The sequence below is a fragment of the Magallana gigas genome, chromosome 2, assembly GCF_963853765.1.
Source record: "Magallana gigas chromosome 2, xbMagGiga1.1, whole genome shotgun sequence".
NCBI classification, from domain to species: domain Eukaryota; kingdom Metazoa; phylum Mollusca; class Bivalvia; order Ostreida; family Ostreidae; genus Magallana; species Magallana gigas.
Window position 1 is genome coordinate 46965728 of NC_088854.1, and position 13823 is coordinate 46979550.

General features: G+C 33.2%; 1 protein-coding gene across 1 annotated transcript; it reads left to right on the forward strand.

Annotated features, from left to right (window-relative positions):
- The first annotated feature begins 6135 nt into the window (after window positions 1-6135).
- On the forward strand, window positions 6136-8392 carry LOC136273060 (cholecystokinin receptor-like). Its single transcript, XM_066076867.1, has one exon. It carries the CDS (start codon window positions 6202-6204, stop codon window positions 7405-7407), a length of 1206 nt encoding a protein of 401 aa, XP_065932939.1. The 5' UTR covers window positions 6136-6201; the 3' UTR covers window positions 7408-8392.
- Window positions 8393-13823: the final 5431 nt, after the last annotated feature.

Sequence of the window (13823 nt, forward strand, 5' to 3'; positions counted from 1 at the left end):
ATCCTGAAAATTTCATATTCATATCTCTGATAGTTTTCGAGATGAAGCGTGCACAAAATGGGTCGAAAAAGAGACAAAATCAGCAATAAATCGGTACCGGAAGTGACGACGGCAAAAATATTAAAAACAAAATAAATTCATATCACTTTCTATCATCTGTGAAAAAAATGGTGTAAATAGATTGGATAGTTTCCGAGATATCGCGTGCACAAAATTTGTGGAAAAAAAAATAACTAGATACGATCTCGTTACGAGTAACGAGTAGGTCTTCCGTTCAATTTTTTAAACGATATAATGAAAATTTCGATGAAATTTTAGAATTTCCACACAATCCCTCCCTTTCAGATAATGTATACGATTGTCAATATCCTTTCAAATGCTTAACAGAGTGTTTTGCTTTTTCACATACAGCACATTAAAGATTTAAGATTTTAGTCCCCTAAAATCTCTAATTACGTCATCAATGGGTTTGGCAATGAGTTTTACAAACTGATATTGTTACGATCAACAACTTTGCTTCTATACTGCATTACAAAATCTTGATCGTTTTTTATGAATGTGTAAGAGACTTTACGAGTGTCTTGGCCCCTAATTTAAGAGGCCAGCCTCTTTTTCTTGAGTTTATTCTAAAGGTCCCACAAATACTTACATTTTTTGTTCTTACAACCATCTAAAAATTTTGTTCATTTTTTAGATTCAAATGATTGAATATTTTAGGGGCCAGCCCTCTAGATCCTTAATGGGGACAGATATTAGTGTTTTGATAAATGAAATCGATTTGAATTATCCGTGCAAACATTTTTTTCTTCTACAATGCTTAACAAAATATGTCTCCTTTTCTAGATATGGTGCGTCAAAGTTTAAGTACTTTGGCCCCTAAAAATCCCTAATTACGTAATATATGGGCATGGCATTGACTTATTCTGATGGATATTGTTACGATCAACAAATTTGCTTCTATAATGCATTACAAAATCTTTATCGTTTTTAAGTTATTTGTTATTGAGTTTACGAGTGTCTTGGCCCTTAATTGTAGTAGCTAGCCCCTTTTTCTTGATTTCTTTGAAAATGTTTTAAGAATACCAACATTTTTAGTTCTTACGCCAATTTTGAATTATTGTTCATTTTTGAGATACAAATAATTGAATATTTTAGGGGCAGCCCTGTAGATCCCTAATGGGGACATACATTGGTGTATTGATAAGTGGAATCGATTTAAACAATAATGCAAATATTTTCTCTTCTACAATGCTTAACAAATTATGTCTCCTTCTCTAGATATATTGTGTCAAAGTTTAAGTACTTTGGCCCCTAAAAATCCCTAATTACGTAATATACGGGCGTGGGAACGATTTTTTCTGACAGATATTTTTACGATCAACAACTTTGCTTCCATAATGTATTACAAAATCTGTATCGTTTTTAAGTTATTTGTGATAGAGTTTACAAGTGTCTTGGCCCCTAAAAAAAGGGGCCAGCCCCTTTTTCTTGATTTTGTTGGAAAGAACTTTTTGCTACTTTTGTTATATATGTCTTAACAAAATAACAACTGATAAAAAGATACAGATCAAAACGTATCAAAATATTTGAATGAAAATTCGTACCCAAACTTTCGTGTCTCAGTGAGCTCCAAGGAATACAGTCACAGGCATGAAACTTAATAGGGCCTAACTTTAAGCTATATTCAACATATCCGGAGAGTTTCAAAGTCATATCTTTGATAGTTTATGAGATCATCTCTGCACAAAAAAGGTCGTAAAAATTACAAAATCGGCCGTAAATCGATACCGGAAGTGACGACGTTACAAATTTCAAAAACTTATATGATTATTTTAGGGGCCAGCCCTTTAGATCCTTAATGGGGACAGACATTGGTGTTTTGATTGGTGGAATCAATTAGAATCATTAATGCAAACATTTTCTCTTTTACATTGCCTAACAAAATATGTTTCCTTCTCGAGATATATTGCATCAAAGTTTAAGTACTTTGGCCCCTAAAAACCCTAATTACGTAATAAATGGGCGTGGCAATATTTTTTTCTGATAGATAGTGTTACGATCAACAACTTTGCTTCTATAATGCATTACAAAATCTTGATCGTTTTTAAGATATGTGGAATAGAGTTTACGAGTGTCTTGGCCCCTAATTTTAAAGCCAGACCCTTTTTCTTGATTTTGTTGGAAAGAACTTTTTATTCCCTACCACTTTTGTGATATATGTCTTAACAAAATATCAACTGATAAAAAGATACAGATCAAAACGTATGGAAATTTTGAAAAAAAATTCGTACCCGATTTTCGTGCCTGGGCGAGCTCCAATAAATGGCGGCGCTGGCGTAAAACATATAAATAGGGCACAACTTCAAACTATACTCTACCTATCCTGAAAATTTTATAATCATATCTCTGATAGTTTCTGAGATCAGCTATGCACAAAATGTGTCGTAAAAAACTACAAAATGGAAGTGACGACAACAAAAATTTTAAAAACATATAAAATTCAGATCATGCCTCATCATCTGGGAAAAAATGATTGAAATCGGCCGAATAGTTTTCGAGAAATCGCGTGCACAAAATTTGGAAAAAAAAAATAATAAGAAACAGTACGAAAACAATATGGTCTTCCGCTGGAAACGGAAGACCTTAATAAGAAACAGTACGAAAACAATAAGGTCTTCCGTTGGAACCGGAAGACCCTAATAATAAGAAACTACGAAAACTATAAGGTCTTCCGTAGGAAACGGAAGACCTTAATTAACCAACTTTCGTTTAGATTATTTCCTGAGCATTATTAATATAACAATAAAATAAAACGATCGTTCGTTAAAATAACTTCCTTGTAAGGATATGTATAAGTAATAGCTTCTTTGTCAGTTAACCATTTACGTACATCTACACATAATTCGAAGACCTTCAAATCCATTTATTACAGAATCAGGAGGTTTTATATACAGCACAACCATTCAAAATGGACAACGTTACTTTCGACATATCGCAAAGGGTAAAGGAATGGAACAACGAGATAGTGCAGAGCCTTATTCCTAACAACACTATCCTGTCAATGTATATGGTGGCTGGTTTTTGGGGTAACTCCCTCGTAATCTTCATTTACGGTTTCAAAATGAAAGGCAGTAAAGAAGACAGGTATTTCATTCCGTTTCTTGCGATGGCGGACCTCTGGGCTTCTTTGATTTGTGCGTCTTTTGGGATTGCTCAAAATATGATGCAGGCAACATTTGACAATGAACAATTGTGCAAGACTTGGTATCTCTTTGCCGCCCTCTCAACTTTCACGTCTGTGTTTTTTCTACAGATTGTTGCAGTTCACAGATATCTCAAAGTCTGCCAACCCCTCGGGAGACAAATGACCTTAAAATGGAAACGGTTCGCTTTGTGTATGGGATTAATTATTGCTTTTATCTTAGCTGTACCCATGGCCTACTTTTATGGATCTGATCTATTTTTTAATGAGGAATTAGGGATCTCTGGATTCCGTTGCAATAGGTTGAGCTCTGTAAATAAAACTTTGTCACTGTTTTATGGAGGCCTAATTCTTTTCATCACCATCACTATCATAGTTTCTCTGATATGTCTTTATTCCAAAATAGGATTGAAAATTCGGGACCATTTAAAGCGTACCAAAATTAACCGCCACCACAAAACAGTCGAACACTCTCAAGGCAATGTTTTAAACAGTGACGACCGACTGAGTTACCCGGAACGTGACACCCAGTCACGTGACAATGATGATAAAACCGAGGAAACTGGGTTTTCCACTACCTGCAGAGACCTCGAGGCTGTCACACCTACAAAAAACAATGGGGGAAAACACGAACCCAGGATCTCGAGTGTAAAAAGGAGAAAACGGAAGCGAGTCGTGTATAAATTCACATTGATGTATATGCTAATAACCGTCATTTTTCTGATTTGTTATATTCCTAAAACCACCATCATGCTGCTGGAAGCAAGGAATACATCGTTTTGGGAGGAGTTTACATATACAGGAAGATCTGTTATATTGTTTATTTATAGGATTTATATCTTGAATAACATCACAAACCCAATCATTTACGCCTTTCTTGATAAAAAGTTTACAAAAGAAATAAAAAAATGTTGTGTGTGCAAGTAGTAAGGTTCTATGATAAATATTTCACAAGTGCATTCTTCCCATCTTTTTATGTATTGTTTATCTATTGAGCGTCTGGATTTACATAGTACATGCATCTACAAATTTTAGGAATGATAATGCTATTGAATTAGTGAGTTTACTTTAAATTGAGACATTTAACTCGCAGCGAAAACTTCAGATTTGATTTACTATATACTAGTAAGTAAAATTAGAAAACGAAAACTTACACACTTAAAAAATACATTATTTACCTGAAGCTTACAGGGACGTTTAGGTAGAATGTAATAAGGAGTGCAGTTATGCTGTATTCAATACTACAATAAAAACTTATTTTTTACTTTTATTTACATATTTCAAATATTTATAAATATTGTATCGACAATTAGATTATTTACTTAAAGTGGTGGATATTTAGATATTGATTATCAGCATACTACTGTAATCAAGTTAAACAAAAACTTGTAATTATTTTGAAATTTTAAAAAAAGAACAGATCATCTATTAAAATTAAAGCATTTGCCATCCTGTATTGATCTCTCCACAGAAGTCTAAAAATGATTCCTTAAAATGAAAATGAAAATTAGCGTGAATCAATAGCGTCGTGACATTATTAATAATAGAAATGGAAATGTTTATTCTAGTTTGGTTATGTATATTGATGAAGAGTAAATGTATTTGGAGTACGGAAATTTGATACTTGATTTTATCAGCTGTAATGTTTTTCCATAATGACTGAAAATAAATGTATGATACCACGCATTTGTACAACTTTATTCTGATTTATGCTGGGATTTTTTAAAGTAAACTTGTCAACCAACGAGAGAGAGAGAGAGAGAGAGAGAGAGAGAGAGAGAGAGAGAGAGCGAGCGAGAGAGAGAGAGCAGTGTTGAATGGTCTTATAGAGATGTTCATCAGCATTGCATATCATTAGAAATATAAGGGGTATTTATGGTACATGTATCTTTAAGGGATGTACGACAGCATTACTAACTTGGCTATCTACTCAATTGTGATTTTCTTTTACTTAAAAGGAAGAAAGAAAGCACACTTGATACTGTAATGGTTTTGTTAAAAAATAGATATTGGCGTTTCCGTTTTAATAGAAGTATCTCTCTTTTTCATTTCTGTCGTGTTTTCGTTTGGTTTGACGGGAAGTATCTTTTTCCTAAAATAGATGAACCAAGCGCAATAAAAATACAGATTTCTAAAAGGAAGTTGTGACCACTAATTTTTCATAAATTTAGAACACCAGACTTTATGCTGTAAAGTGGTTCAAAAACTATTTGTAATTTCTACTCATATTCATCAATTTCTCATTCTCCCCTCGCAAAACCTGAAGATTCATTGATGTCGATGATGATAATTGGAACTTATTTAGAAAGATATTTTTCCCAACAGATAGTTCTAAAGTATTGGAAATGTCTTTTGTTTATGTCTGTTTATGTTTGCTATAGTATAGGCGATGTTGTTTAGTGAGTGCGTTTACTTCTTTTAGAATACCTAAATCAAAATGTTTATCTTTCATCTAACACTTTCGTCTAGAAAACAGACATGAAAATGTTTATGATAAAATTTTAATGCTACCCAAATATATTCGACCATAACCAAATGCAAGAGTTATGTGGTTTGTTAGAGACTTTTTTGTTTTTATAAAAATATGCCCTATACTTGCCCTGCTTTTGAACTTTCTAAAATTAATCAAAACAATCACCATCTACATTATCGACATAAACCATTCATAAGCTTTTTTTGGAGAGTTTCAGAGCTTTTATTAAATTGTGTAAAGGTCGAATAATGCAATCTGAACAAACAATTTAGAAAAAATTGACACGGAATTTACAATATTTCTGGCATATCTTTAAACTACCAGGAATCTGATTGATATTTACAAAAGAATTGTTTTTCTTCTCATTTCTCAAAGTTCATAACAATTGCAGGCTCCTTGAACAAAATCATCTGAAGGAAATTTACATCCGATGTTTCAGCGCTAATTTAGTACAAGTGAATGCTAATAATAATTCAAACGCATAAATACACGTTGACCAGGAAGGTACTTCTCATTCTAACAAGCAATGGATAACGACACAATTCTATCGGACAAGCTAGACAAGTGGAACAGTGACCTAGCCAGAGGACTGACTCCCAACAATGTCATCCTTTCTCTGTACATCGTTATAGGCCTGCTAGGAAACTCAACAGTGATTCTGATCTACGGCTTCAAGATGAAAGGAAACAAAGAAGAGAGATATTTCATTCCGTTTCTTGCGATTGCTGACCTTTGGGCCTCCCTCGTTTGTGCTTCATTCGGAGTCGCTCTAAATATGATGCAGGCAAAGTTCAGCAACAATGATTTGTGTAAAGCTTGGTGGTTTTTCGCTGCATTTACAACATCTTGTTCATTCTTTTTACTCCTGATTATCGCAGTGCACCGGTATCTTAAGATCTGCAGACCATTGGGAAGACAAATGACATTGAAATGGAAACGTTTTGCAATGTGTCTGGTTTTAGTTATTGCATTTGTTTTATCGACACCTACGACTTATTTCTATGGCTCGGTGTCTTTTCCAAACGAGGAAGAGGGGATCGTCGGCCTAAGATGCAGTAGATTAAAGTCAGCCAACAAAACAGGATCACTGATATTCGGAGGGATCGTTGTACTTACCACAATCTCTGTCATCGTTTCTCTTGTGTATTTTTACTCCAGGATAGGATACACAATTTTTATTCACCTGAAGTACAACAAAAAGTCAGGAAAGCAGAAAATCATTAGTTCAGAGAAAAAAAGCCAGAGCTGCAACTCTCAATTACCAAATCCCAGTAGTGTAGAAAACCCGAGTGAAGCAGAAACTAGATTCCATTCTGTGGAGACAGACAACATCGAGTTGTCTGGTGTTGCTATGTCCACCATTATAACAGAACCGAATAGTCGGGTAGGGTTCGAAGAAGCCAAAACAACTGAAGCGAACCAAAATGCATTCAAGTCTAGTGCAAAGCGGAGAAAAGAACAGAACAACAAAAAAGCTGTTCACAAATTTACTCTCATGTTTATGTTAATCACTGTTATTTTTCTCATTTGTTATATTCCAAAGGTGACAATCATGTTGTTAGAAGCAAGAAACACAAAATTTTGGGAGGAGTTTTCAGATTCAGGCAGAGTTGGGGTGCTTTTTGTGTACAGAATGTACATAATTAATAACATCACAAATCCGATTATTTATGCCTTCTTGGACAATCAATTTTCAAGAGAAATAAATAGGTTGTTTAACGTTTGTAGATAAGTCAATGTGTCAATTCTGAAATATTTTATCGAAATGGTCTTCAATATTTCTTGATTTCGTGAAAATTTTCACACCACATAATAAAATAAGTTTTAAATGTATAATTCATATTGTTCTAGGCTTCTTTGCATAAAAACATAGAAACGATGTAGAAAATACATGCTTTTATGGAACATAATCATCATTTTGTGTATCAACTATCCGTGCCCAGTTTTATGCTTAATTCAAATATTTATTCAATTCTATCAATATGTCTTCAGAATGAACACATTGTATTATCGCAACACTTCTTGAGTTATTTTTGTTAATAACTGCTATGCTATCAAATGACAATATAAGTTTTTACTAAAACAGTAAATAAAACAAAACATAAGGTTAGCAATTTTTTTGTTCGATTCAAGTAAGAAAGAGAAAAAGAAAAGGATATGAGAGAGTATGCTCTTTGAGGTAATGTAAGTGGGTTTTTTTTAAAGGAATGTGTAAATATGGCCCAAGTAAATTGACTGAAAAATTCCGGACCTTCTGTTTCATTTTGCATATACTTAATTATTTATATGTGTACCCTCATAGAATCCATTTTCATACGCGATGTAACAATCATTTGGAAAATATGCTTCACCATTTATGGTAGGGGTACATTTATATTCATTCAACATAGACCTTTGGTTCACCCCACCTGTCAAAGCTTATAAAATATACGTACGCAATTATGATCATTTTTCCTCTTCAGCTAGTCAATGTAATTTTTCAAAATATGTCTATGTGTGAAAGGAAAAAATGGACCTGATTCTGCCGATATGTAACTTTTTAAACGATGCAAAAATCAAGTTGGCCTCTCCCATTAAAAATGATGTTGTATACCTGTTGTTAACTCTATCAACCGTTCATCATATTACTTGCTTGAACCTTGCGTTAAACCTGATATACAGTTTGGTTAGCGTGTTCGGGATGAATGTATATGAAATAAAACTTTATGCAAATAAAATATTTGGTAATTGTTTTATCACTCACAATATTTGTAGTGTTGACCTAATATGGTTCATACTAGTCTTGGTCGGTTAATTCTATAATGGAATCGTGCTTTGCTCATGTCCATATGCAATTTATTGACCACATATATGCCATATTCAAATACAAACTACTTAACTACTAGTAATCTATCCTAACGATCTGTAAGAATTGTCCCACAGATGACTCTGCATTTACCTGTAGGTAGACAAATGACACAAACATGGACACGAATTAAATGTGTATGGGGTTAGCAATTGCATTTACTCTATTTTTGTCTCCAACAAATTTTTATGGATCTGCTTCCTTCCTGCGTAAGGATTTTGGGGTCGTTACAGCAGGTTGGGATCAGCAAATAAAACTGAGTAACTAGTTTTCTGAGGTCTCCTTTTTCTTCATTTCCTCAATCTCATTTCCTCAGTATCAAAGTTTCTCTGATATGTATTAATTCCAAAATAAGACCTAAAGTTATGATCATTTAAAGCGTACCAAAATCAACCGCCGCCACAAAATAATCGAACACACCGAAGGCAGTGTTTCAAACAGTGACGACCGAGTTACACGGAACGTGAGACCTAATCACGTGACACTGATAATAGTACCGAGGAAACTGGGCTCTCCATCGTATACAGACTAACCAGTACCTGTAGAGAGCTCGAGGTCATCAAAACTACAAAAAATGAAGGAAAATACCTACCAAAACTCTCGAGTATAAAAAGGAGGAAACGGAGGAGCTTCAGATAGATAGATAGATAGATAGATAGATAGATAGATAGATAGATAGATAGATAGATAGATCTCCGTTTGGTTGGGCGGGAATTTTTTTTTTTATAATATATAGATCAACCTGGCGCAGTAAAAGTACATGATTTCTAAATGGTATATGTGACCATTAATTTTTCATTTATGCAGAAAACAAAACTTGAAATTATAATTGAATGAATCCCTGTGTACATCCATCGTGGGAAACCTACTTCTCTTACCTCAATAGAAGCGAGACCGACCGTTTTTAATTTGATTTTTAATATGAAGACCAAGTTAAACCCAACGAATTAAATGTAAACTTACACTTCAATCCTCGTAAACCACTATTCATTCCGGATATCTTAGATGTAAAGTGATTCAAATAGTATTTGTATTATCTATTCATATTCATCAATTTTCCATATTCCACCCGCAAAACCTGTTGATTTCATTGACGTCGTTTATGATAATGGGATCTCTTCTAGCAACTTAGTTAAAAATGTGCATTTCTTTTAAGATTTATTCTAACAGATGGTTGTAAAATATTGAAAATTTCATTTGTTTCTGTCCTATATTTTTTAGGAGTGCTTAAACACAGGCAATATTGTTTACTAAGTGCTTTTACTTTTCTAGAAATTACTAAATCAAAATGTTAATATCAAATCTTGCACTTTCTTCTAGAAAATGAAATTTTATTTCTTTCCGAAAAAATAGTCCACCACAACGAAGTGTTGCATCTTATGCAAAAGTAGTATTGTTTGCTAGGGACTTTTTCAACTTTAAAAAAAAATATGCACCATACTTGTACTGGTTTTAAAATTATTTAAATATTATTGATTTAAAGAATCAACATCTACTTTACCGACTTGTAGATTTCATATGCTTTCATATGCTTTTTTGAAGTCTCAGTTTCAAAACATTTATCTAAAAATAATACCGTTGTATAATAAATGTGAGCAAATTACTTCGAAAACAATTGACATGGAGTTTTGACATATCTTATAATTTCTAGGAAATTTTACGATATTAGATTAAATTTTATTTTTTCATTTTGAACTTTGCAATTGCATTAATAAATGCAGGCTTATCAAATGAAAATATCTTTCAAGGAAATAACATCTCAACAACGCACTAAATTTAGTGCAAGTTATGCCTGGTAAAGTTTACTTATATAATTACAAATATATTTTAACGAGGAACGTACCTCATTTTCATTTCTTCATTTTAACAAGCAATGGATAACGACACAATTTTATTGCAAAAACTGGACAAATGGAACAGTGACCTAGCCAGAGGACTGATTCTCAACAATGTAATCCTATCCCTGTACATCGTTATAGGTCTGCTAGGAAACTCTACAGTGATTCTGATCTACGGCTTCAAGATGAAAGGAAACAAAGAAGAACGATATTTCATTCCATTTCTTGCGATAGCAGACCTTTGGGCATCTCTGGTCTGTGCTTCATTCGGAATCGCCTATAACATGATGCAGGCAAAGTTCAACAAAAATGATTTGTGTAAAGCCGTATGGTTTTTTGCAACTTTCACAACATCAATCTTTCTACTCTTTATTATCGCCGTGCAGCGTTATCTTAAGATCTGTAGACCTCTAGGAAAACAAATGACATTAAAATGGAAGCGGTTTGCTATGTGTTTGGGTATAGTGATTGCATTTGTTCTATCCACACCTATGACTTATTTCTATGGCTTAGTGTCTTTCACAAACGAGAAAGAAGGGATTGTCGGACATAGATGTAGTAGATTAAAGTCTACAAACAAAACAGGATCACTGATATTTGGAGGGATCATTGTACTCATCATTATATCTTTGATTGTTTGCCTTATTTGGTTTTACACAAGGATAGGGTACACAATTATCATTCTTACTATGTATAACAAAAAATCAAAAAAGCAGAACATCATCAGTAGCTCCGAGAAACCAATCCAGAACTCCCAATTACCAAATCCCCCTAGCTTGGAACACCCATGTAAAACAGAAACTGGAGTTCATTCTGTCGAGACAGACAATAACAATTTGTCTTGTGTTGCGAAGTCCACCATACCAACAGAACTAAACAACAGGGTAGGTTTGAAAGACAGCAAAGCAACTAGAGCAAAACCAAGCACTTTTAAATCAAGTACAAGGCGAAGGAAAGAGCAAACCAACAAGAGAATTGTTCATAAATTTACTCTCATGTTTATGATGATCACAGTTATTTTTCTGATATGTTACATCCCGAAAGTGATAATAATGTTGTTAGAAGCGGGAAACCCGAGGTTCTGGGAGGAGTTGTCAGATTCGGGCAGAGCTGGTATGCTATTTGTGTATAGAATGTTTATTATTAATAACATCACAAATCCATTTATTTACGCCTTCTTAGACACACAGTTTTCAAGAGAAATAAGAAAAGTCTTAAAAGTTTGTAGATGAATCAAATGGATATTTTGTTGATTAGATTAGCAATATTCAATTCACCGAATCATTTTTTTTCACAACACATTATAAACAATTTTTATTATTTTATTCAATTTGTTTTAGCAATTTTTGAATTGATCTAAATAATGATGATACAGAAAGGGCTGGGAAAAGGTTTAGCTTGTGTTTATTTATAAATCATGGAGAACAATTTTCTGCCTTTGCTTGATTAAACTACCCATTCAATATATGTTTAATAAGTGTATTCACAGGCTAGTAAATTAGATTATTTTATTTACAAAACAATTTACCTTGCAAAATGATGAAAAAAAATTACATAAACGCTCAATGTAAATATTACATAGACATCCATAACAAAAGACTATATATATGGGAAAAATGATTCTGAAAACTTATTGCTATTATGCATCTGTAAGATACTTATATTGGGAAGGTTATACGTATATTTTAATGTTTGAAACATTTGTCACCATCTGTGGCTTCTCCTTTATGTCCCTTCCCGCTTTTTTCTGTGGCTTCTCCTTCATGTTCCTTCCTGCTTTTGTTTTTAGTATTTTCATTGACTGTACCTGCATATTATGTTTAAATACCTAATGTATAAATCAAACAATACTCTGGAAGAACATGTTTGAATTTCAATCATATACTTATGTGTCATGCTTATTCTGATATGTGTAATCTCATTAAAAGATATATGCTTTTACCCTTTATGAACAATACAACTACCTGAAGATTTGTAAAATAAATAAAATTAACATCTATATGTTAACAAAAACAAATTTTAAAACTGCCAAATCATATTTCCATTTTAAAAAAAATTGAAGAAATAATGAATTTCGCAAACACAACTTTAAAGTTTTATTTTATTTGTTTTGGTTTATTTCTTATTGCCATTTAATTTCAATGTTTTCTTTATGTTTTAGTTAGCTAGTTTGTGTTTCTTCTTTTTTATTAAGGCAGATCGCTTCTCAAATGTGCAGTTTACGCTGTCATGGTAATATGCAATAAACATTACGAAGCATACACTTTTTGTTACTTTTTTCAACTCTGCTGCAGAGCAATGGGTTTTTATTATTGAATATATGTACATGTATCTATAAGGTTTTAATTAAGGCATACATGATTAAAAGGTTGTTAAGCACTGTTCATGTATATTTTTTACTGGAGGATCCAAATGGATGATATGGGAGATGCAATATCCTTTTGAAATTTCGAGAAAAAAAACGAAAGAAGAGAGAGAGAGAGAGAGAGAGAGAGAGTTATATTTAGTTACATTTTTTTTTTAGATTTAAGTTGTGTTACAAAACATCCTTTCAACCAGTCAAATGAAAAATTAACTAAGAACAAAATCAATATTTTTTTATAGTTGGAACTGGTTTGGCAAATTTTGTATATCTTTGCACCCTATCCAGAAAATTGAATTCATAGTCGCTATCTTCATGTAACAATATGTTTTGATGAGAATACTTTCTTGCATAAATAGCTTGTTATGTCAGCATTTAAGAAGCCGAGATTCTTTTTATCGATATTATATGCCTCAATATAGTATTGAGGCATAGAAGCTTTAATACTGCAACTACTTCTAGTATTGAATGATTGCATAAAGATAACTCGGTAAACCATAACTAAATTCGGCCAGTGCCTTATATAGCCTCGTGCATTTATTCGACGTTGTGACGTCATCTGTTTTTTTTTTCGTCTACGCCATAGCGTAATGGTTTCAACTGCAGATTTACACCGAAATTTGACATAAGTAGCTCGTTTGAGGCGTAAATTGCATATTTTGTTGTAGAATAAACGAAATGCATGATAATGTTTTGAAATAAAATCAATATTTTGGAATCGCGGAGGTAAGGAAACGTGACAGAGGGCGAGGCTTGCTCTCTTCACGTTTTCTTACCTTGCCCAATATCGGTTATTTTTCAAATCAATAACCATTTTTACTATCTGTTATCACTGTTGTGTTTTACTCTTTAGACTCTTTGAAAAAAGCGCTTAATATATTCGCCCTGGGGGTCTTTCCCTGATTTAAATCCACCTGTCTCATCTTCATCAGTTTTCATCTAAATCTTTAAAAAACTTTCGGTCTCTAAGCGGCTTAAATCACCTTGCATCTAAACAAAAATCCCTAAAGCACTCATGTACTTTATTCCACCAAGTTCCTCCTAAATCCCTCTTTGAAAAAATCGCCGCATTCGCTGGATCCACGCTTGTTAAGTAGAACAAG